The sequence below is a fragment of the Lepidochelys kempii genome, chromosome 15 (assembly GCF_965140285.1).
Source record: "Lepidochelys kempii isolate rLepKem1 chromosome 15, rLepKem1.hap1, whole genome shotgun sequence".
NCBI lineage: Eukaryota > Metazoa > Chordata > Testudines > Cheloniidae > Lepidochelys > Lepidochelys kempii.
In genome coordinates, this window is record NC_136394.1 from 33,215,543 (window position 1) to 33,241,155 (window position 25,613).

At 45.6% G+C, this 25,613-nt stretch overlaps 2 protein-coding genes across 8 annotated transcripts in view; one reads left to right on the forward strand and one right to left on the reverse strand.

Moving 5' to 3' along the window:
* LOC140898622 (solute carrier family 2, facilitated glucose transporter member 11) overlaps positions 1-24,934 on the reverse strand; it is a 30,933-nt gene extending 5,999 nt beyond the window's left edge. For 2 of the 4 annotated variants that reach the window (XM_073312697.2, XM_078848926.1), the window contains exons 1-11: positions 24,130-24,934; positions 22,398-22,452; positions 21,976-22,066; positions 19,040-19,138; positions 16,716-16,876; positions 11,621-11,745; positions 8,957-9,086; positions 7,415-7,563; positions 1,955-2,142; positions 841-951; positions 630-731 (exon numbers count right to left, since the gene is read on the reverse strand). In XM_073312697.2, coding sequence (XP_073168798.1) covers positions 630-731; positions 841-951; positions 1,955-2,142; positions 7,415-7,563; positions 8,957-9,086; positions 11,621-11,745; positions 16,716-16,876; positions 19,040-19,138; positions 21,976-22,020 — 1,110 coding nt within the window. In that variant the 5' untranslated portion in view covers positions 22,021-22,066; positions 22,398-22,452; positions 24,130-24,934. Of the gene's footprint in view, positions 1-629; positions 732-840; positions 952-1,954; positions 2,143-7,414; positions 7,564-8,956; positions 9,087-11,620; positions 11,746-16,715; positions 16,877-19,039; positions 19,139-21,975; positions 22,067-22,397; positions 22,453-23,664; positions 23,677-24,129 lie in introns of those variants that run through there. The other 2 variants (XM_073312700.1, XM_073312702.2) reach the window with 2 other exon arrangements.
* CCDC117 (coiled-coil domain containing 117) overlaps positions 24,136-25,613 on the forward strand; it is a 65,150-nt gene continuing 63,672 nt past the window's right edge. For all 4 annotated transcript variants that reach the window (XM_078848928.1, XM_073312708.2, XM_073312707.2 and 1 more), the window contains exon 1: positions 24,136-24,251. The gene's annotated coding sequence lies outside the window, so the exon portion shown is untranslated. The remainder of the gene's footprint in view (positions 24,252-25,613) is intronic.

Below are 25,613 nucleotides of genomic sequence, written 5' to 3' on the forward strand. Positions count from 1 at the left end.
TATTTAATCCTACCAGCATTAGACACAGAGCTCCAGAATTTAGACTCAGGACCAAATCTTGTATGATAGCATTGTGATGTTGTTTGCAAATACGCTATTAGGTGCCAGAAACAAATTCAGAACTCTTGGGAATCCTGTAGTCAGTGCAATCAGAGGTTATTGGCTGTTAATCAATGTAATTCAGAACAAGGATAATCTGTATGAAATAGCAACTTCACAGCTGTAAATTTAATGTTTTCTGAAGGACTGCTATAGAGTAATAAGATGTCAGGACCCCATGAGCTTTTGGCCAATATTTCAAAAGTGACTAGTGATTTTGCATTCCTCGGTTTTTGAGTGCCCAATTTGAAACACCTAAGAAAGTCCTGATCTTCAAAGAGGAGGAACAGAGTTCTTTCTGAAAATTGGGCACCTTTAGCGATTTTTCAGTGCTTAAGCTGAGACACAACAATTTTTTTAAAAGTTTGGTCATGACCTACATTATTGTTTAAACTGTGCAACTCTTGCTCCTTCTCTGACTGCCAAGAGAGGATGTTCTCCAACGTTAAAAGCTCTGCTGCTCTATAATCTCACAAATTTTCAGACAAACAGTATTGCATTTCATGGTCCACATGAGTGCTTCTTAATACCTGATACGTCAGGGAGAATGTTAACACTATGCACCAAAAGCTCATCAGGGTGTATCCTCCAATGATGAGCAGTCTTCTGCCCATGTAGTCAATCAGCAAACCCTGTGGACGGAATATCACTTTCTCAGTTAACACTGATGCCACATTCCCCCATCTCTCTTTTTCTATAATAAAAACAACAGGTATGGTAGAAGTAGAATTTATCACTTACGCAAGTGAGGGCTGTAAGGCATTCACAAGCTCCTGTGCCCAGAGTAACGTATGGAATTTTTTCTGCAGGGATCCCAGCTTGTTTAAAAATGTAACTTGCATAGAAGTAAATCTGCAAGAAAATATCAACAGAGCTGTGCCAATGTGCTTGAGCAGTGAAATCATCAGTAACAGGAAGAATTGGGCTCATACACTAAGCAGCCTTTGAGTAAATTGCATCCTAAATTTACTCAAATTTACTAACCATTACTAAATTAGCATTACTAAAACCATGAAAACAAAAAGGGAAATCTATAATTCAATCTCTCGGTAAATTTACTGCTAACAAAAACAAATCTGAGAGTCTGAACATTATCTTGTGAACAATATAAGAAAGAGTTTGCCTGAGCTATGATACATTCTAGTGTGTGTGAAAGATCACACAAAGTGTGCAGCCTGCACTTCCACACACAGTTGGAGCGAGACCAGGGCTAAGGCACATTAGTTCAGAGACCTAGTGGGAGCCCTGCTTATTCTGCAATCTGAACTCCAACCCTGCTTCAAGAGGCAAATGGGTTCCCCTTACTGTGTTAACCTAGAACTAGAAGTAGACCTCAACTTTAAAAAAAACAAAAACATCCAAAACATAAAACCAAACCCAAAAGTAATTTGTCCAAGGGAAAAAAGAAACAGGAGAGATTCAGTCATGAGAAGTGAAGCAAGATGTAGTAACTTAAGTTTTGCTGTTTATGCAACATGAGAGGGGATGATGGAGCTTTAATCATTTTGTCAAATGCCAATGACATAAAGACAAGCACTAGTAGGGCTCTTGCTCCAGGAAACCTACGTATTATGCTGACTTTGGATAGAGAGAGTTAAAAAACAAAGCAAAACAAACTTCCACTCTATCATCCAAATTTGACATTAATATTTCCTGATATTTTCAGTTGAATGAGGCTTTTCCCTATCGCCATCAGTAAAATAAAGATCCTCTCTCTTCTCCTATACCCTGTGCTCTCCATAGCTCCTATATCAGAGTTCCCTGTTTTTAACGAAGATCAAAGCCAGATGGAAATTAGACAGGCAAAACTTTAAAACAAATTGTTTGGCTTCTGAATAGTGAGGAATTCACTTACAGCATTTATCCCACTGAGCTGCTGGCCCATAGTCATCACAATCACCGTAATGAGCTGCCACTTTACATTGCGATCACCAAATAGTTGCCACGGTTTCTTGGGTTTCTCCCCGTTTAAGGCAAAACGTTCTCTCTTTATATCTTCCATCTCCTCGTGGTAGTGCAAGGGCCCATGAAAACGCTTCAAAGCTAATAAGAAAAAATGACACGATATCTCTGTATGCCTCACCATACTTCCAAAACGACCTTAGACTCTGAAAATCCATCTATTCTCCTCTGTGAGCTGACCTTTGCAGGGATCTGAGCAGAAACTGTGATTTTTTCAAGGGAAGAGGGGAGACAAGCCATTATTTTATTTTGGCGGGGGGGGGGGCTGTTTGGTGGAGGTTGGTGTCCATTTTTCTTTTTGAATTTTTTTTTTGGGGAGGGGGGAGATGGAGAGAGACTTAATTGAACTATTTACACAAGGAGCATAACCCATATTTTAAAGTGTTTTCCTAATAGAAGCATTAGGCTCCCACATCAATCTGTGAATGAAAAAAAAGGGGGGGAGGGGGAGGTTCTAAACAGCTGAAAGGGAAGTACTGAGTACGTCACATCTCTTGTTATGCCAATTGTTATGTTGTGCCAATGGAATATGTTTAATGGACTAAAATAAAGAGACAGAGACATTTTCCTGTGTGAGCTCTTTTGAGAATGTAGTGCTTGTCTGGTTTCACCCACACAGTTGTAATTGAGACATTTAGTGCACTGGAGGAGGTTGTGATAGGCATGTGTAGGATCCATGGATCTTGAAAGGTGTGTTGTATGCAGTGTTGATCATGGCAGCAGTGGAGGTATGTCTGCACATTTTGCATCTGTTGTTCTGGCAAAGTCTGGTGATGCTTTGAGTTGGTGTGTCCTGGTCTGTGGGAAGCTTGCTTCTGATGTTGAGCTGGGGAGGTTGGGGGCTTGTTTGAAGGCCAGAAATGGGGGTTCAGGAAAGGCTTCTTTCATGATGAGGTCCCCATCAAGTATGGGTCGTAGTTGTTTGACGATTCCCTGTATGGGTTCCAGCAAGAGGTGGTAGGTGACTACTGGGGTGTGTGGTCAGAGGGGGTTTTATTTCTATATTGAAGCAGGTTCTCTCGGGATATTCAGGTGGCCTGTTCCATAACGTGATCTACTTCTTTGGTGGAGTGTCTTTGTTTAGTGAAGGTAGTTTTAAGTGTGTTCAGGTGTATATCCCAGACTTTCTCCACAGAGCATATTCTCAAATCCAGAGGTCTTCATTTGATCCCAGAACAGGAACAAAAGGCTGATGGAATGTAATCCTTTGTTCCTTGCTGTTCTTTTATCAGTTTAAACTGAAGATCCAGATCCAGATCAGGCTATGTCTACACTACACAGCTTTTAGCAACATAGCTGTATCACTACAGCTGTGCCACTAAAAGTCACGCAGTGTAGCCGCTGTTTGTCGGCTCTCCTGGTGACAAAAAATCTTCCACCCTCAACGAGCGGCATTTGCGTTTTGCCTTCAACATTGGTTCTCCACTTGTAAGGTTACTCCCTTCTCTTCATATGCCAATATATATATATATGCCTGTATCTGTAATTTTCACTCCTTCCATCTAAAGAAGTGGGTTTTTTACCCATGAAAGCTTATGCCCAAATAAATTTGTTAGTCTTTAAGGTGCCACCACTATCCTCATTGTTTTTGTGTCAAGTTTGTGTTATGATGCGTGGACTTCACCTGCACTTTCATGGGACACTTGGCACCTGTTGCATTAGGACTCCTTCATTACTTTTTGGAATTTGAACAACAAGGAGAATAGGTTTCAGAGTAGCAACCGTGTTAGTCTGTATCCGCAAAAAGAACAGGAGTACTTGTAGCACCTTAGAGACTAACAAATTTATTTGAGCATAAGCTTTCGTCGGCTACAGCCCACTTCATCAGATGCATAGAATGGAACATATAGTAAGAAGATATATATATAGTGTGACAGGGTTGGGCCAGATGGCTATAGGAGAGTAATAGAAGGCAGATATATTAGCCCCAGGCTAAGTAGGCCCCTTTTCCCTGGGTAAGGTAACAGGGAAGGGTCCAGAACAATCAGGAACCTTCTGGAGACAATTAAGACAGACTGATTAGAACACCTGCAGCCAATCAAGAAGCTGCTAGAATCAATTAAGGAAGGCTAATCAGGGCTCCTGGGTTTTAAAAAGGAGCTCACTTCAGTTTGTGGTGTGCATGTGAGGAGCTGGGAGCAAGAGGCACTAGGAGCTGAGAGTGAGACCGCGGACTGTTGGAGGACTGAGGTGTACAAGCATTATCAGACACCAGGAGGAAGGTCCTGTGCTGAGGATAAAGAAGGTGTTGGGAGGAGGCCATGGGGAAGTAGCCCAGAGAGTTGTAGCTGTCGCACAGCTGTTCCAGGAGGCACTCTAGACAGCTGCATTCCACAGGGCCCTGGGCTGGAACCCGGAGTAGAGGGAGGGCCCAGGTTCCCCCCAAATCCTCCCAACTCCTGGTCAGACACAGGAGGAGTGGACCTGGGCTGTGGGTTCAGAAAAAACGGCCAAGCTGAGGGCTGCTGTGAAGCTGCAAGGCGAGCAAATCCACCAATAAGCGCAAGACCCACCAAGGTAGAGCAGGAATTTAGTCACGAGAGATAGATAGATAGATAGATAAGATACACTTACATACAGAGAACATGAAAAGGTAGAGTAAGAGGCTAATTAATTAAGGTGAGCTATTATTAGCAGGAGAAAAAACACTTTTGTGGTGATAATCAAGATGGTCCATTTAGACAGTTGACAAGAAGGTGTGAGGATACTTAACATGGGGAAATAGATTCAATATGTGTAATGACCCAGCCACTCCCAGTCTCTATTCAAACCCAAGTTAATGGTATCTAGTTTGCATATTAATTCAAGCTCAGCAGTTTCAAAGCCCAATGCCAACTCTGTCCACATATTTATTCAAGTGACACCATCATAGGACCTAATCAGATTAGCCACTCCATCAGGGGCTTGTTCACCTGCACATCTACCAATGTGATATGTGCCAGGAATGCCCCTCTGCCATGTACATTGGCCAAACTGGATAGTCTCTACGCAAAATAATAAAGGGACACAAATCTGACATCAGGAATCATAACATTCAAAAACCGGTAGGAGAACACTTCAGCCTCTCTGGCCACTCGGTAACAGATTTAAAGGTGGCAATTTTGCAACAGAAAAGCTTCAGAAACAGAGTCCAACGAGAAACTGCTGAGCTTAAATTAATATGCAAACTAGATACCATTAACTTGGGTTTGAATAGAGACTGGGAGTGTCTGGGTCATTACACATATTGAATCTATTTCCCCATGTCAAGTATCCTCACACCTTCTTGTCAACTGTCTAAATGGGCCATCTTGATTATCACTACAAAAGTTTTTTTCTCCTGCTGATAATAGCTCATCTTAATTAGCCTCTTATTCTACCTTTTCATGTTCTCTGTATATATGTGTGTGTGTGTATATATATATATCTTCTTACTATATGTTTCATTCTATGCATCCGATGAAGTGAGCTGTAGCCCACGAAAGCTTATGCTCTAATAAATTTGTTCGTCTCTAAGGTGCCACACGTACTCCTGTTCTTTTTAAGGAGAATAGGGTACTTCCTACTTGAAAAGAGCTATGGCTAATAATTCTGAGACCCCATATTTCTCTCACACATAAGATGTCAACAGAAAAAATGGTATTTAAAAGGTAACCAAGACTGGAGGTGTAATGGAATGCCAAAATGGATCATACCGTTCAGCCACTATGTGACACAGTGTGTAAAATATCTTATTTAAGCTAACCTCAGCCATACCTGGCAGAGCATTAAAGGATCTTATAATGAATACATCTGGTGTGTATCTTGCTCAGAAGAAAGCTCTGTGACCAGTCCATATCTGGGCCAGGAGCACCACATGGTTTTCCAGATGATAAACATCCAAACAGTTTAAAACTGGAGGCTTTGCTTCAACCCGCTATCACATTCCTTTTCTTTTCTTGGGATGGCCAAAAGAAGCAACCAGCTCTCAAGAATTAATTTCCCCCATATTAACTCTTATAGCAATAGACAAGCCCCCCCATGGTTTTTTTTGGTTTGTGGAATGACCATTTCTTAAAGTTTATAAAAATCCACATTTGGCTGAATAGGAAGTAACAGGCCATATTGGTGATCATGCTTGCAGTAAATCCTGAGTGTTCTTGAAGTACTACAAACCCCAAAAATTTAAAAACCATTAGACTAGCCCAAAATCATAAGACTTTGAAGTATATATTGTGGGTTGTGGTCTGTCTTTTGAATTTCTAATTCCCCATGCTCACCCCCATTATGTGGGTGTGCCAACTCCCCAAATAATTGAATACGGTGATTTTGTCACCTGCTGCAAGAGCTCTCACTGGCAGCCTGATGGCACAGAGATCCAAATTCTTCCTAAACCCAAACATTCAAATTAATTAATTCTGTGATCTATACATCTGCCCACTTACCCCAGCCTGCAATTATTCACCCTCCCACCTCTTCTCCTCCTGCAGCTCTTGCAGTTCTTCACTCCCGTCTCTCAGGAGAGGGGTTGGCAGCTGGGGTATGGTCCTCTTCTCCCCCTATCCAGGCCTAACGGGGCAGCTCGAGAGGTCCTTTACCCTCTCTCCAGGATGGGAGGGAGAGGAACAGGGAGCAGAATGACCCATTATTCACAGTGGGAGAGAGAGGAGGAGAAAGCGGAGCTGTTGTGAACTGCTTAGCTCTTTCTGCTCCTCCCTCCCCTCAAGTGGTAATGGCATAAGTTGCTCCCTCCCCTAACCCAAAATGTCTTCTGGGCTCCTGAGGCAAGGGGAGAGCTCTGCCTGCTTCCTGCAGCAGCTCTGATTGGCTGCTCCTCCCCAGGAAGCAGGCAGGCGGGGAAGACAGACAGACAAACGGATTTTCCCCCAGGCCAGCTGAAATGCAAAGGATTGCTTCTCAGATCATCACAGACAGGCTCCAGCCAATTCCCACCTGGAAGAGTTGGCAACACCAGTCCTGCCATGAACCCATTTCTTTTGATGGCCTGTCCGACAGACACCTCCTGCCTCTCCTTCCTGCCAGTTCCTAACCCCTTGCCACGGCAATGCTCAACCCCTCGCCCAGGCAGTGCCCAACCCCTCCTGCAAGGGACAGTGGTCAGGATATAGGCCCAAAGAAACTAGCACGGAGCTCAGAGGGAAATGACCTATAGCCAGGGGGATTTGAGCAGGTAGATGAGGTCAGGTGAGCCAGCAGTGTCAAGGCTGTGAGCCTGCTGGGAAAGGAACATGAGCTATCGGGTTTTAGGATTCTCTTGAGAGAAGGAAGGGAGATGGGACTTGTACAGGGGAGATGAAGAGAAGAGAGAGGCGCGATCTATGTTAATCTTGTGGTTTCCTAGGGACAGGAGGAGAGAATAAGTGCTGTAACTTACCCTTGGTGCATTTCGTCTCATCCCCTCTGTCAATAAGAAGATACCTGGGACTTTCAGGAAACCAAGGGAGAAAGAATAGTTGGGCTAATGCTGGGAAACAGCTGCTGGAGAGCAAGAAAGGCCAATATTTTTCTCCACCAAGTAATTCCCTGAGTGAAAAACAAAAAGAAAAGTAAGTATCTGCTAGTGGCCTTTCAGTGCTCTGCTAGAAATGAGATGCTGATCCTATCAAAAATAGTCTAGTTCCTAGGTGAAAGGTCTCCCTGTTTCAAAAGTCACCCATTTCTTGTCAGTGTCAACAGAGAGGCAAGAGAATTAATGGCATAGGGAGAATTAACTACCTCTTCACCCCTAAACTAGGTACTACCCACTAAGCGTTGGGACACATCAACAGGGGAAACTTGCCCTGCTGTTGTCTATGTTGCACTGTTTCTAAGGACCTCAGCCTCCAGGACCTGCCAAGCCAGGACCTGCCAATAATGTGAAATTAAATTTAGAACAAGTAAAAACATGAGGAATTCATTCAGCTTATGCCTGGGACCTGCATCATGATGTATTTTGGGCAATGTAAACTTGTTAAAAATGCAATGGGATTTAAAATATTAATAGCTGCTTTAAAAATGTTAACAGACTAAGCTAGAAGGACAAATTCTTAAAAGTGGCCCCCTTACCCTTGTGATCCTTTTAACTGTGTAGTATTGGTATAGGAAAGCACTGATGGCACTTCATACCTACAGTGGTCAGTGGGGGAAGAGGAGGTCAAGAGTTGGGGATAAGGTAAAGGAAAGGAGACTTCAGAAGGTTCTGGGTACTAGAAGGGAGAAGCAGCAGACATTGTGCTATTATGCAGAGTACCGGATCCAGCAGAGGCTGATATGACCGCTGGAAGCCTTTGGTAAACTTAATGAAATAAATTTTTAATTTTATTATCCTCAGATCAGGTTCTGTGTCCCTACGCTCTGTTTGTCAGAAGTTGGGAATAGGTGACAAGGGATAGATCACTTGATGATTACCTGTTCTGTTCATTCCCTTTGGGGCATCTGGCATTGGCCACTGTAGGAAGACAGGATACCGGGCTAGATGGACCTTTGGTCTGACCCAGTATGGCCGCTCTTATGTTCTAACATGCAGGTCCTGCTGGTTCTATCAGGATGTCATATAAATAAATATTCCTTTACTATCAGTCCCACCCTTTTAAATTGCATGTTTCAGCTCACTTGTATTGTTTTGCGCTAAAGCTCCAGCTAGACACTTGCAGAAATATCATCTCAGCATATAAATGTATCTAATTTACAGCTGTCGCTATGGCTGACTCAGATAAAGAGAGAATGATTCCACATGGATACTCTACAGCTGGATGGATACATGATGTAAGTCACCTAGCAGTTAGCTGATCAATGTGAGTATGGGAGGGATTTTATCCCTTTCCCCCTACAGAGACAGCCACTGGAAGAAGCTGGGTGACTAATGCAGGTGACTACTGAGTTTGGTTACCTTTTAGAAGTTGGTAATTTCAAGGCACTAAAGGACTATATTTCTAACCTTAGACCAATTATTTGTCCTGTCAGAATTCCTCCAGTCAAAAATATGGAACTGCCCATGGCCATAGCACCTCGGAGATGTTTTGGGGCAACCTCCCCTATATAGAGAGGTTGCACACAGATGCCAATACCTATAGATAGAAGAGGAAACATTTTCCTGTTATAAATTAAACCTTATTAGCTTTTGACTTGGTAAATGACATTCTGTATGGACCTGTGTCCAAGGCACTTTGTCCTGTTATCATGTTGGCAGTGAGTATCAGGGGAATGTGTTCAGCTTTGACACCCCCTTAGCAGAACATTAGCTTGTGCTGGCTTCTTGACACTTTGTAATTGCCCATTTTAGTTATCCCTAAAACTTCGAAGGGCCTGTGAATCACTTAAAGCATTCTGACCTATTTTACTGTTGAATATGTGGGACCAAATTCTTTGCTGCCAAGACAGTGAGTCATGGAACACACATTAGCGGGAATGTCCCATGATCCCTAGGATGACTTAGTGAGCTGTAGCTCACGAAAGCTTATGCTCAAATAAATTGGTTAGTCTCTAAGGTGCCACAAGTACTCCTTTTCTTTGTGCTACCATGACATGTCTTCCGCAGTAGACTGCAACATATGATGAGGTATTTTGCCTGTCACACTGTTTCCTGTTTGTAGTGTTGTTGTAACTGTGTCGGTTCCAGGATATGAGAGAGACAAGGTGGGTGAATCTTTTATTAGATATCACCTCACCTTGGGCTTGTCTACGCTACAACTTAGGTTTCAGAGTAGCAGCCGTGTTAGTCTGTATTTGCAAAAAGAAAAGGAGGACTTGTGGCACCTTAGAGACTAACCAATTTGTTTGAGCATAAGCTTTCATGAGCTACAGCTCTCTTCATCAGATGCATACTACATCTTAGGTTGATGTAAGTTACGTCGCTCAGGGGTGTGAAAATGACACACACACACCCCCAAGCACTGTAACTGACATCAATTTAAGCACTGTCCACACCGCACTATGTTGGCAGGAAACGCTCTCCCATCCACATAGCTTCCGCCTCTCGTTGAGGTGGCGTAATTATGCCAACAGGAGAGCACTCCCCCATCAGCATAGCATGTCTTCACCTGACGTGCTACAGAGGCACAGCTGCATTGGTGCAGCTGCACTGATGTTGCACAGTAGTGTAGATTAGCCCCTTAACTCTCACACTATTTCCTGACACAAGTGTCTTGCCCTGATCTTGTCTGAGTTTTTCTTCTCCTTGTTCTTCTGCCTCTATGCTACTGCTGCGAGAATCTACCCAGCCTGTTCTATTCCTTTCTCAGCCACCCTTACATCTTCCCTTTCTCCTCACAATCTGTTGCTGATTTTTTTTTTTTGAGCTAGGGATCCCATTGCCAATACTATTGTTTAAATCGTCACTCCCTGTACGTCAGAACAAAAGTGTTTCTTGTCACAGTCCAGGGCAACTGCACCCATATTTCCCCTCTGTGGTTCAGCAATGGCTCCCGCTCTCTGGCTACTGGCTCACCTGGCTGCCACCTCTCTTGGGTGGAAACAGCCTCTCTCCTTTCTAACTGGGATGTCTCCAGGCTGACCAGTTCCTTGCCTGCACTGTGTTATTCCCAGCAGAGACAGACTGCTCCACCAGGCCTGCTTGCTTTCTCTTCAGAGATGGAGGATAGTGTGACTGCCCAGTTAGAGTTATCACACAGCTCTTCGATACACAAGCCTCTTTTATTCTTAAGGTAAAAGGACTACAGAGAAAACTTTTTAAAAACTATAAACGAACCTACATGCATGCTAATAAGCTTACTAGAGATCACCCCAACCCTAACATGGGCTCTGGCAGAAGAAGTTCTTCAACACCCTAGCCAAGGGGTTTCCTTGTAATTCCAGGTTTATCCCAACTTCGGTTCAAAACAAGCACTGAGTTTTACAGGGTCTCAGTAGACCAGTCCTTCCAACTCTTCTGTAAGTATTGGGGCCATCCAGGGACCAGGAGTCCTATGCATTTGCTAGATAGGAAGAAAGCCCTGAGCCTGTTTAAAACCAGGATATTTATCCAAAAACCGTTTCTTTCTTTGTTGGTCCCTGGAGAATCCAGTTTGAAGTAGTACGTGCAAACCTCTCCAGAAAGTGGCTTCAAAGAGGCCAAAGGAATTACACTGGTACCCCCTCCACCTAGAGGAGTTACATACAGTTCCATACATAACATGCATTTTTAATGCAGTGGACCCCAAAGGTGTTAAGTTAAACCTTACTGAATTAGATTTAATTTAGTAAGGTTTAACTTATCTTAAATCCACAAGGTTTGTCCAGGATATTGTCCATCTGACACAGTTCTCTTTGCCATTATTTCCAGTATAATGAGTTCATATTACACCCAGGCCAATACCATAGCAGTAGGGTTGTGGTAGGCACTGGATTTTAATAGAAAAGGGATTACTGGGCAAAAAGTCTAGAAGACTAGAAACAAGATTGTAGTAGTGATATTCTATATTGTTTTAATTTAGTAGCATTTACATTACAATTGTAGGGGAACATCCCTGTCTCCAAGTCTGTAAAGCAACATGTAAATTTACAGCAGTATCTAAAGGATTATCATTAATAATAATTATAATTATATGTTCTAATACCATTCACCATAATTTATTAAAGGCAAGAAGAAGAGAAATGCATTTACCTGTGTTTACGCCAATCAAAAACCTGCCAACCATCAATAACTCAAACAATCCTGTTGGAAAACTGATCCCCATTAAAATGGAGGCCAGTATCGCTATGAAATTGTTCACCAGAAGAGCTCCTTTTCTAAAAGTAAAAATAACAAAGGTCACAGAAACATACTGTTATAAGAAAAATGCCTTACAATAGTACCGAGAAAAGGCTTTGCATTTCAACAATACAGTACTCACTGGAAATTGGGAGACCTGTTGCCTGCCTACTTTATATTTAACAACAGACATGCCTAATAATGTGTGTGTATGTGATCTCACTCATGCACATGGAGTATGTTTCTTTATTTGCATGCAAGGTGCTTATGGAATACCTGTAAAGTATATGAATTCTTTGCAGCATGCAGGACTGGCTCAAAGGACAGGTGATCAGCGTGCCCGCCCTGGGCAGTGTTGTGATAACTGGGGCTATACATTTACTCTCTAATTGTGAGCTCAACTACAAAAATATGTAAAAGTTCATAAGATGTCAAAATACCCTATAATAACAAACGGTGGGAAAAGGTACAAAAAGCAGACAGAAAAACTCAATTAGTCTAAACAGAAAGGCCTACTGATATGGTTTAAGGACTATGCTGAAATCATGCTTGGCAAAAACCGAAGACATGGAACTGAAAATCAATTAACCAAAACTGGTATGTTGGATTTTAGGCCTAATTGGTGTAAAAAAGATAAGGGAAGGGGCTGTTGCACCCATCGGTCCTTTTTGGGTCCTTAAAGAAAGAGACTTTGTGGGGAAAATAAGGAAGAACAGATGGAGGCTACTGGATAGAGCTTCCCATCATTGCTGCCACCCCCACCATCTCCTGGCAGCAGACCTTCTTCATGCTAATCTTGAGGGATGCCCTGACCAGAGAGAGGGACCCAGTTCACATCGCCACTGCTACCAGCTCCAGCTGAATTCCAGCACCCACTGAGATGAGACAGAATCACACTTTAACAGCAGCTCCAGCCCATATCAACTAACCTCTTCTCTTTCCCCAAAGGACAGGTATCACTGTCTTTGATACCATCTAAGACACTGTTAGACAAGGGTTTTTCCCTTCTAAAACTGTCTCCAGCTAAATGGAAAGGGACAAGGGATGTTGTTAAAATGAAACCCTTACTTAATACTTTACATTTCAAATGTTTTAACTGTTTTTCCTTTTTTTCTGTATCTTTAATAAAAGATTAAAGGGATTTTTAATGGTACGTTTGCCATTGTACTAAGCAGACTGAGGTCTCTCTATACCACTCCTGGACCTTGTTTAACACTGTTTAGTGTTGGACAGTGATTGGGTTATGTTAGCACCTTTGGTTAATACAACATTCAGGGAGCACCAACATTCAGGGAGCACCAAATCCCTGGGGATGGGAGAGAAGGGAGCAGATGATGCAGAACCTCCAAACTGGGCCTGGTTCCAGCCCCTGCCTAGCCCTGGGAGAGAGGTATCTGAAAGTCAACTCCAGCTGCTCTCATTTAGTGGGTCTGGCTCCCACCAGCAACTCCTTTGAGTTGACCACACTGGGAAATCAGAGTTCCTGCATTCCCTTCCACACACTGTTCTGCCCCTATTCCCCAGCTCTCCCTGTGCAAAGTGAGCTCATCAGGAGTGTGGCGCAAAATGCCCCTGTGAGTTGGGGTCTGGGCGGAAAGCACGGCTCTGGGACTGCAGTGGACTGGGAGGGAATGGAGTGGGGATGCCAGTGGGGTGGGGCTGGGCCATGTGCTGTTGTGGGGCAGGAGGGATTGTGGCAGCCTGTGTTCCACTGTTATTTATTAAGAGGCTGGACTCTAGGTCCTGGTCCCAGTCCTCCACCAGCCTTGGCCCAGTCATGTTCACAGAAGACTCCTTTCTCAGAACATGGGGCGCTGTTCCTTGCTCTGGTGCCTGCTGCGTCAGCTGCTGCTTTGAAAAACCCAACACAAATAAAGCTTGCCAGTCATCCTGGGCACCACATCCCTGTTGCCCTACTCCTTTTTACCCTCCTCAGACAGGCAGGACAAGAGTGATGTCGTGGTGGGAGTCTGCTATAGACCACCGGACCAGGGGGATGAGGTGGATGAGGCTTTCTTCCGGCAGCTCGCGGAAGCTACTAAATCACACGCCCTGGTTCTCATGGGTGACTTTAATTTTCCTGATATCTGCTGGGAGAGCAATACAGCGGTGCATAGACAATCCAGGAGGTTTTTGGAAAGCGTAGGGGACAATTTCCTGGCGCAAGTGCTAGAGGAGCCAACTGGGGGGGAGCTTTTCTTGACCTGCTGCTCACAAACCGGGAAGAATTAGTAGGGGAAGCAAAAGTGGATGGGAATGTGGGAGGCAGTGACCATGAGTTGGTTGAGTTCAGGATCCTGACACAGGGAAGAAAGGTAAGCAGCAGGATACGGACCCTGGACTTCAGGAAAGCAGACTTCGACTCCCTCAGGGAAAGGATGGGTAGGATCCCCTGGGGGACTAACATGAAGGGGAAAGGAGTCCAGGAGAGCTGGCTGTATTTCAAGGAATCCCTGTTGAGGTTACAGGGACAAACCATCCCGATGTGTCGAAAGAATAGTAAATATGGCAGGCGACCAGCTTGGCTTAACGGTGAAATCCTAGCGGATCTTAAACATAAAAAAGAAGCTTACAAGAAGTGGAAGGTTGGACATATGACCAGGGAAGAGTATAAAAATATTGCTCGGGCATGTAGGAATGAAATCAGGAGGGCCAAATCGCACCTGGAGCTGCAGCTAGCGAGAGATGTCAAGAGTAACAAGAAGGGTTTCTTCAGGTATGTTAGCAACAAGAAGAAAGCCAAGGAAAGTGTGGGCCCCTTAATGAATGAGGGAGGCAACCTAGTGACAGAGGATGTGGAAAAAGCTAATGTACTCAATGCTTTTTTTGCCTCTGTCTTCATTAACAAGGTCAGCTCCCAGACTGCTGCGCTGGGTATCACAACATGGGGAATAGATGGCCAGCCCTCTGTGGAGAAAGAGGTGGTTAGGGACTATTTAGAAAAGCTGGACGTGCACAAGTCCATGGGGCCGGACAAGTTGCATCCGAGAGTGCTAAAGGAATTGGCGGCTGTGATTGCAGAGCCATTGGCCATTATCTTTGAAAACTCGTGGCGAACGGGGGAAGTCCTGGATGACTGGAAAAAGGCTAATGTGGTGCCAATCTTTAAAAAAGGGAAGATGGAGGATCCTGGGAACTACAGGCCAGTCAGCCTCACCTCAGTCCCCGGAAAAATCATGGAGCAGGTCCTCAAAGAATCAACCGTGAAGCACTTACATGAGAGGAAAGTGATCAGGAACAGTCAGCATGGATTCACCAAGGGAAGGTCATGCCTGACTAATCTAATCGCCTTCTGTGATGAGATTACTGGTTCTGTGGATGAAGGGAAAGCAGTGGATGTATTGTTTCTTGACTTTAGCAAAGCTTTTGACACCGTCTCCCACAGTATTTTTGTCAGCAAGTTAAAGAAGTATGGGCTGGATGAATGCACTATAAGGTGGGTAGAAAATTGGCTAGATAGTCGGGCTCAACGGGTAGTGATCAATGGCTCCATGTCTAGTTGGCAGCCGGTATCAAGTGGAGTGCCCCAGGGGTCGGTCCTGGGGCCGGTTTTGTTCAATATCTTCATAAATGATCTGGAGGATGGTGTGGATTACACTCTCAGCAAATTTGCGGATGATACTAAACTGGGAGGAGTGGTAGATACGCTGGAGGACAGGGATAGGATACAGAGGGACCTAGACAAATTGAAGGATTGGGCCAAAAGAAATCTGATGAGGTTCAATAAGGATAAGTGCAGGGTCCTGCACTTAGGACGGAAGAACCCAATGCACAGCTACAGACTAGGGGCCGAATGGCTAGGCAGCAGTTCTGCGGAAAAGGACCTAGGGGTGGCAGTGGACGAGAAGCTGGATATGAGTCAGCAGTGTGCCCTTGTTGCCAAGAAGGCCAATGGCATTTTGGGATGTATAAGTAGGGGCATAGCGAGCAGATCGAGGGACGTGATCGTCGCCCTCTATTCGACATTGGTGAGGCCTCATCTGGAGTACTGTGTCCAGTTTTGGGCCCCACACTACAAGAAGGATGTGCATAAATTGGAAACAGTCCAGCGAAGGGCAACAAAAATGATTAGGGGTCTGGAACACATGACTTATGAGGAGAGGCTGAGGGAACTGGGATTGTTTAGTCTGCGGAAGAGAAGAATGAGGGGGGATTTGATAGCTGCTTTCAGCTACCTGAGAGGTGGTTCCAGAGAGGATGGTTCTAGACTATTCTCAGTGGTAGAAGAGGACAGGACAAGGAGTAATGGTCTCAAGTTGCAGTGGGGGAGGTTTAGGTTGGATATTAGGAAAAACTTTTTCACTAGGAGGGTGGTGAAACACTGGAATGCGTTACCTAGGGAGGTGGTAGAATCTCCTTCCTTAGAAGTTTTTAAGGTCAGGCTTGACAAAGCCCTGGCTGGGATGATTTAATTGGGGATTGGTCCTGCTTTGAGCAGGGGGTTGGACTAGATGACCTCTTGAGGTCCCTTCCAACCCAGATATTCTATGATTCTATGTATGTGGGAGGGGGAGAGGGTGTTTTCCACCCTGGCCATCAGGACACCTAGGGCCAACCCTGGCAGCATGTGTATACTAGTGTGCAGGTTGTATATCTATACAGGGTGCGTATACGCACGCCTACAATGTCTATCTTCTCTATGACTGTATGTGTTTTATGCTGCATGGAGTGCACATATGCTTAAATATAAAGGGACCTGATTTGATATTGACAAAGAAGGGTTTGATCAGAAGAACTGGACTGGCGGGTTGTAATTCAGGGCTCTTCTTCCAAGTTCATGTGACTGGAGGCCAGCCTGGAGATCATGTCCCAGGGATACTGTAGAAGTTCCCATTCCTTATTAGCTAATACTGATTTCTGTTTCTAGTTAAATAACTGGAAGAGTCTTCTGGATAAAGCATCTTTCCTTCTGAGCTCTTTCTCTATTTGATTTTATCACTTTCCAGGTGCAAAAAGGAAAAGAAAACAGGATTTGCTGCCAAACCTTCCATTGATGTGCTTAACTCACCTGCCTAGTCTAATCGCCATGCTGCCTCCAATGTGAGCTCCACACAGACCTCCAAGGGAAAATATGGAAGCAATGACAGACCAGAGGAGAGTCAGCAAGCTTGGATTCAGTTCTGTCTGATAGCGACTGCTCCAAGTTTCATTTAGGAATTTGTGGATGTGCTGAAAATACAGAGTGGTGAATCAACTTGCATCTCAATAAACAATTGATCACTTAGCCCAAATGCTTGAGATCCCATCCTCAGAGCCAACATGTGTAAGGGGAAACATCTTACTGAATATCAGCCATTCCCGGAAGAGCTGTGTTACACAAAAATGCTACTAACTAGTTGCAAATTAGCAGAATCCTGACTCACTCATACAGCCAAAACATAGTTTCCCTACTTCAAAAAGACTGTTGTGTGCAGTGTTGCTGTCATGCTTTATCTCAGGGGCGACTGCCTTTAAGTAATGGATGAATGATCCTTCCATGTAAAGTTAATAAAGAGCTTTCACGTCTTTCTGAATTAAGGGGTGTGGCTGGGTGGGTGTGACTCTTAATGGAATTCATGCTCCTAAATCACTTGTGCTCTTTTCAAAATCCCCCCCTTAATGTAGATCTCAGAGTAAGAAAGGATTTCTGCGTTACTCAGACAAGAGATGTTATATTAGTCTTGGAAAGTTACTCGTGGGTTTTTATTAACTGAGTCTGTCAAGAAGCTCCAGACTAGTTGGACTGACGGTAGCTAAGGTGGAAAAGACCTATTTGGTCACATACAGTTCATCTCCCAAGAAGCCAATGCAGGCTTGTTCCCTTTTTAGTCTTTTAGCCAGTTTAGTTTTGAAAGTCCCTTCCCAGGGGTGACTCTTCCACAACTCAATAATCTCACTGTTAGAAAATTGATCCTGATAATCAGCCTAAATTTTCTTTTTCTTAATTTGATCCCAGGACTCATAGTAATGCTGTCTTAAGCCACCCTAAGTATTCTTCCTCCTTCCTTGGGACATACACCTTTCATTTATTTGTAAACTGTTAACCTACACACCCACTGAGTGAATCCAATGGAAATTTCATTCTAAGTCCCTGTTTTTAGTGGCTTATAGCATTTTACCACTATCCATGTCTCAGTCCAAATAAAAATCCTAGATGCCCCAAATCATAGGCATCGACTCTGTGGGTGCTGCAGGGCTGGAGCACATACAGAAAAAAATTAGCGGGTGCTTACCACCTCCCAGTAGCCAGCACCTCCCCCCTGCTGGCAGGCAGCCCTGCTGATCAAGTTTTCCCCCTCTCTTCCATCCCGCCTGCTGTAGATCAGCTGTTCTGTGGCGTGCAGGAGGCACTGGGAAGGAGGGGGAAGAGTGGGGACAGGGTGTGCTCTGGGGGGAGGGAGCGGGAAGAGGCAGATGGGGGTGTGGCCTTGGGGGAAAGGGTGGAGTGGGGGCAGAGCAAGGGTGGGAAGAGGGGGGTGGGGTCAGGGTCTGGGATGGAGGGAGGGAGGGGGTCCAAGCACCCCCCAGGTAGAGGGGAAGTCAGCACCTAACACTGTGAAATGACTGCAGATTTCACTTTCAGAGTCTCTGGAATCAGCGTGCATCATACTTTCTGGTCAGCAAAAAATCCAAAGAGCAGACAAACAGCACTATTTTCTCACCCCCTGCTCTCTTTCCAGCATACAACTTATCTGTTCATGGTTAGTATATTTTAACCATACTAAGAGCATTAAATGTTGTAACAAAGGAAAGCTGCAAGTTTAATTGGCAAATCAGTCTGCTGTTAGCAGAAATGCACACCCATCTTTTTCACAGGGCCATTCTACCCCAATTCTCTCTGGGTCCTCTACTGTAAATATGCAGGACACTCAAGACCACTAAGAGCAAGCGCAGAAGCTAAAAGTTGGGTGACAGCTTTTGAGGGACATTTTCAGGTATAAAGAAACGCAAAATTTCTTGACCCCCCCTAAAAATGTCTTTTTCTATCAGCTGCCATGATCCTGCCCGTAACACTTTGTGCTAAGCCAGCCACAGAAGTTAAAGGGTGAAAAGATTTATTTTATCATCTAGGTCCTTCCCTTGAGTCCTCCAAGGAGGATTATGTCCCTCTGATAACTTGTCAGTTGGCACTCTCTGCTGAATTGAACAGACATGGACCAAATCAATGTTATATGTAACTGAAACACAAACTCACTGGAAACTCGCTTGGAAACTCAGAGAGTCATCCAGAATCCTACAGATGAAAGGTCTCCTGCTCCCACTGAAGTCAATGTGAGTTTTGCCATTGACATCAGTGGAACAGAACGGGGCCCAAAATGCACAAGAATGGGAACAATAAAGATGGTGCCTTACCACAGTGGGTGCATTGATAATGGAAACATTATATCCATATTGAAATGTCCCTCCAATTCCGACAGCACAAACAGCCAGAAACAGTGTCCAGCTGGGCAGCTGTAGAAAGAAACAAAGAGTAACCAGGGCATGAGACATGATGGAGCCTAGACTATTAGGAAACAGAAAAGGAGGACTTATGGCACCTTAGAGACTAAGCTTTTGTGAGCTGTAGCTCACGAAAGCTTATGCTCAAATAAATTGGTTAGTCTCTAAGGTGCCACAAGTCCTCCTTTTCTTTTTGCGAATACAGACTACCATGGCTGCTACTCTGATCTCCGTGTGATGTTAAGGACAATGCAGGAACAGCTTCAGTGAAACTGGAGCAGAGATGGTAACACACGCTGCCTTTCAGTAACACCAAACAGTTGCACACATCTCCAAAGTTGCAAGCTGGAGTCCAGGAAACAGAACAGCAGCTTTGCTTGGTACTTTGAGGGCATGTGACTGCCTAAGCTGATACAACGCCTGGGTTCTCACAAAGGCATGTCTAGCGACATAGGTTCTAACATATCTAATGGAGATGAATGGCTTTTAAACTATTAACGGATTAACATTAACTATATATACTAAAAACCAACAAGGGGGCATAGAGCCATGAAAGATCAACCCATGGTCCAGAGGATTTTCTCTTGCACTGAAATGCAGAGGCAGAAATAAGGCCCCTGTTCTGTCACTGTGAACCAGGAGGCAGTTCTGTGCAAACAGATTCTCACCAGGCATTGCAGGGTGTTTCTATACTTTTATTGTTAATGAGAAGCAGTGGTTTTAGAACTGTGCCTTCCTTTGACCATATGCAGAATTGTTCTGTTGCCTCTTGCTCTTCTCTTTTCACAGCTGGAAAAAAGGTCATTACTAATAGCAAGTAAGAGTGCTGAAGACAGGGCGGTTGCCCACTATGGCCCATATCCAGACGTGATGTGTGGGGGTGGACACACAGGGCCACATGCCACCCCCCAGATTTCTGCCAGGGTTTATATTTTTATTTCTTTTTTTGCAGGGAGGGGATTAAAAACATGAGTGCACAGTAGTTTATTTCAAAGCAGAGATGCCAGCAATCGCAAGCTGCTCCCCTTTTGTCCTCCCCCTTTGCAGCCTTCGCTCATGCTGGTGCTGACCCACGAGCGACAATGGGGCCCATGCGTGTGGGGCAAATTCCGCACTTGCCCAAGGCTTGCAGGGTTGGGCCCACCATGGGATCACTGCCAACCCATGGGGCCAGGCACCTGCCCTGGTGTTTGTTCAGGACTCACAAAGGGGATATAAACAGGGCCATGGGGTGGCTAATGCACAGGAGCCCCAGCCAGGGGGACTTTGGAAGCCAGGCTGGAAACCACCCAGCCTCCAGGGGCTCCCGGGTTTCCTGTTGACTCAGAGCTGGTCACATGGTGCCACGGGGCCCACATGGCAGCTGGCGGAGCTGAGCCAATAAAGTAATCTCGGAGGCCGGGTGAGAGGCAGGAGCAACAGCTGGGTGCTGCAGGGAAGGACTACTGCTTTCAGGGAGGGAAAACTGAGGGGAAGGGGAAGGGCCTGCCTGTGGGGGCAGTGAGGTGAGCTTTTCAGGCCAAACCTTCAAATTGTGCCCCTCCCCCCACTTTCAACAGTTACGTGTCACCTCCGTGTGACTCGCACAGTGCTGCAGGCAAAGCAGACAACAACCACCAACTGTTGCTCTTGTCTCATGATTTCTTACTTGTAATTGTACAGAATTATTATTTTTATAATTAATCACTTGATGGAATTAACTCATTATAGGCTTCTACTCTTAGAAATGTCCCCACATTCTTCTTATGAGCACAACAAGTCTTTACAATGCTAACAACGCTGTATTCACTCTAAGGCAAAAAGGTTTCTGTTAGCACCTACCACAGCCATAGGGTCACTGTTCTGGACCTACAGCATATGGACACAAAGAAATTAAGTACTGAATAGTTGATGCTGAATAAACAACAAATAATAATAGTTATGCAGACCAAGCTATCCACAAATGCAGCATCATTGAGGAACAGTGCAGTTCAACAGGTCTGGTATGGAAATAGGAGACAGAACTCATAGGTTCTATTCCCAACTCTGGTACCGACTCCTTGTGTGACCTGAGTAAGCCATTTAAACCACCCCGTGCCTCAGTTTACCATATGTAAAACAGGGATTTTAACCTTTTGTGTACTTTAAACTCTACAGACAAACTGATAAGAATTATTATTTTATTGTTATGGAAGCATATTCATTGCCTTATTTAATTTGAACTAAAACTGTTACATTTTGGGTTAAATCCTTCTTATGATCTGCACTGAGACTCCTATTTCAGTTCTGATTTTTCTTTCTGAAAAGATCCCTCAAGGAACATCTGGTATTGGAGGCAAGGTTAAACACCACATGAGTGCAGGGCTCCATACTTTAAAAAAAAGTAACAAAATCATTAAGATACACACATGTCATACTAAGTAACTGTGTGATCTGATTATTGTCCTTCCTTTCCCACTTCTGCCCATCTCTGTCTGTTTGTCATTCTCACTTGCTATGTCATGTTGTTTAGAACTATGTTCTTCAAAGTTGGAACCATATCTGTACTTGCTGGGTGAGCTGCCCAGCCATGACATTTTGTGACATTATTACATCCATTTAGAAACATGACACTAATCAAAAGGCTGTTCCATTTAACTTCATGGTGGGGCTAAGGAAAGGTTCTGGAAAAGTTCCATGGCAACCTCCCTTTATGTGCGAGAAAAGTCTCAAATCCATTTCCTTATAAGCCTAATTATTTCCTTTGAGAAATTCTGATTTAAAGGTACAGCACAAAATAACTGGAGAAAGTTTCATTTGAAAATCATTGGTAAAGTTACAAAACTCCATACCCCGCAGGCATCTTTACTGGTAAGGATAATTCTGCTTACCTTGCTGGGGCTTCTAGGACCTTTCAGCAGAAGCTCGCACTCCATTCTTAGTATTAGGCTGGATTAGATTTCCCTTGCAAACTTTAACAAGCTACAGTACAAGAATGAGAGATGCCATATACATTGAAGTTATTATTAATTATTATTATTATTATTATTTGCTATTAGTACTAATGTAAGAAAATTGAGATTCTTTATTCCAGCTCTGGCACTCCAGCTTCTTCCCTTTGGAAGAGTTTTTTTGTGACAGAAATATTCAACTCTCTCATAAAGTCACAGTTTGAAGAGCTCTCTCAATAAACCTTTTGACATTAAACTGTGAAAAATCCCTTCATTTCAGTCACTCAGGGAAACATGCACATTAGCTGTCTTTTAGTTATGGGCAATATTTTGGCCAGTAAAGAAAGCAAAAGGACAATTACCTTGTGATTTGCTGTCAAGTTTCCCACTGTCCATGATCCTGTAATAGTTTGCTTACTGCATTCCATTGATTATAGATTGAAGAGTGGAGTTAATAAAATTAAACAGTGTGTGAAACCAGAAGACCTTGTCCCTAAACACAACTCTTTAATCTGCTGGCCCTTCAGGCACAAGTAGGAAGCACTGAGCTTCTCATCTGACTAGGATTTAACACACTGCCCAGAACAACTGACCCAGATCTGAACTAACGCATGGCACCAGCTCTGAGGGAGGAGAATTAATTACTGTCAGCTTCTGTAAATACTGGAAGCTTACAAAGTATGGGATAAAAGCTCAAAATAATAAGGAATATATTTAGCTATTTATTTTATTGTCCCCAAGCAACTTTGCTGAGAGGTTTCTTAGCCATGCTGGAGGATGGTGAGATTCATCACTCAACAGACCAGTATTTCCTTTACCATTTTGTCATGTATATAGGAAGGTCACTGGAGACTGAACATTTTGAGTGAATGTACAAACTTCAGGGTACATAAAAAAAACCTGTGACTGACATTTTTTATTCCCAAGTTTAGTGCTTTTAATTAGGTACCCTCTGCATGTCCAGTCTTCACCTTCTGGCATGCAGTGGGGAGCATGCTCCATTTTCTTTAGAAAGAAATTGCAGACGAGTGTTTTTTTCAAATGTCATTTGCTTCATTTGGATTCAAGGATTTGGCTGGAAGGGGGTGATCAGGGATGGAGAGGGAAGAAAGGAAGGAGACAGTGGGAAGAAGGCGGGGTCTGGGCAGAGTGGGGGCGGGGCCTGAGGCACAGCAGGGGTGGAGTAGGGCCGGGGCCACAGGCAGAAGAGGTGGGCTGGGGACTAGCCTCGCCAAGTGGCAGCGTCACCAACCACCTATGACAGCAGGTAAGAACGTCGGCTCCCGCACACCCAGCGTGCTGCAGTCTCCTTAGGCAGGGGCCGTATTCACAGAGCTGAATGCACCGGCGTAGTGTATTCTGCGTGAGGGAGAGGGTACGGGGAACTATGACTCTCTGCCACCGTGAGGTGGGCTGGGTGGCTTGGTATCCTTTGCTGCCTCATCCCTCCCCTTCCCCCAGGCTGTGGGCCCAGGCTACCATTGGGCATGGGGGCACCAGTTTAATAACACTGCGTAGCGCCCATAAATCCTCCTGCCCCCCTGACTCCCAGCATGCCCCAGTGTGCACATGTGTGTGCATACACACCCTGGAGCTATAAGTCCCAGCATGCCCCAGCTTCGGCCTTACCCCTCCCACCGGAACTACAACTCCCAGCATGCCCCAGTATGCACATGTGTGTGCATACACACCCTGGAACTACAACTCCCAGCATGCCCCAGCTTCGGCCTTACCCCTCCCACCGGAACTATGACTCCCAGCATGCCCCAGTATGCACATGTGTGTGCATACACACCCTGGAGCTATCAGTCCCAGCATGCCCCAGCTTCGGTCTTACCCCTCCCACCAGAACTACAACTCCCAGCATGCCCCAGCTTTGGTCTTACCCCTCCCACCGGAACTACAACTCCCAGCATGCCCCAGTATGCACATGCGCGCGCAGTCAGACCCTGGAACTACAACTCCCAGCATGCCCCAGCTTCGGTCTTACCCCTCCCACCGGAACTACGACTCCCAGCATGCCCCGTTATGCACATGCGCGCGCAGTCAGACCCTGGAACTACAACTCCCAGCATGCCCCAGCTTCGGTCTTACCCCTCCCACCGGAACTACGACTCCCAGCGTCCCGCGGCCGCTGCGCGTTGTCTCCGGCGCGGAGAAAGGCCTGGAAGGGAGCGCGGCTGAGGGGCCCGGTCCGCCCCGGGGCCGGCCTGGAGGTTGGTGCGCGGCCCGGGGAGCGGCCTCCCTCAGGGGCTATTTTAGTCCCGCGGGTGCTTCTGAGGGGGCGCGGGGCCCTGGAGCGGCCTGCCGCGCTCCAGGGCGCCTGGTCTGTCCCCGCGGCGCCGGCGTGTGTCTGGGGTCCGTTACCGCTGGAACCCGCGGCTGGCTTGACGCCTCCTGCGGGGCCCCTGCGGTCCGCTCCGTTATGCCGGCAGAAGATGCTCCCGCCGGCGCCGCGCCGCGCGGGCCGTTACCTCAGGGCTGCGTCTCTCCGGGGCAGGAGCAGTCCCCGCGCCTGAGAGAATTCGGCCTGGTCTGCGCTGCCGCGTGGTCGGGCGGGAAATCTCGCACCGGGGGTGAGAGCGCTCCCCCGAGCGCTGTAAAGCGGCGTGTGGAGAGTGCGCCGGCGGGCGGCTGCTCCCCGCGCCGGGAGGCAGGGCGGGTTGGGGGCTGGGAGCGCTTCTCCCAACGCCGGGGCCGCGACTACACAGCACCTTGAAGCGCCGGCGTGGCCGCGCTCTAACGCTGAGTAGCGAAGACGTGCTAGGCAGCTTCAGCCACGCAGCTGTGCCCCTCAGCGCCCTGGCCCCTAGCTGCTGTTGGTTGGCAGGAGAGAGTTTTCCTGCCGGCAGAAAACTTCCACCCCGCACGAGTGGCAGCAGCTCTGTTGGCAGGAGAGTGCCCCTGCTGACACAGCACTGTCCACACACGCGCTTTTCATTGGTAAAACTTTTGTCATTCGGGGGGGGTGTATTTTTTTTAACACCCCTGAACTACAAAAGTTTTGCCGATGAAGTGCCCATGTAGACATACCCTTAGGCTTTGCCTACGCTGGCAATTGAAAGACAAAACTTTTGTCCTTCAGAGGTGTTTTAAAAAACAAACAAACAAACACAACAACCCCGGCCCAAAAGACAAAAGTTTTGTCTAGGACAAGCACTGGTGTGAACAGTGCTTTGTTGCTCCCACTGACAATGCGAACACCGCTCATTGCGGGTGGAAGATTTTTGTCCGCAGGAGAGCTGTCTCCTGCTGACAAACAGTGGCTACACTGTGCCTCTTTTAGTGGCATGGCTGCAGCGGCACAGCTGCGTGGTGTAGACGTAACCATAGTTAAGCAGACTTAACCTCTGTCGTAGGCACCACTAGGTCAACAGAAGAATTCTTCCCTTGATCTAGCTTCCATCTCTGAGGATGGATCACAGCGATTGGCGAACCCCTCCTATTTCTGTAGCAAGTATCTGCACTGAAGTGATAAAGTGGCACAACTGCAGCTGTGCAATTGTCACATTTTAAGTGTAGACATAACCTTAGTTTGTTGGAGAAACTAGTGAATGATACCAGCAAAAGAACTGTTT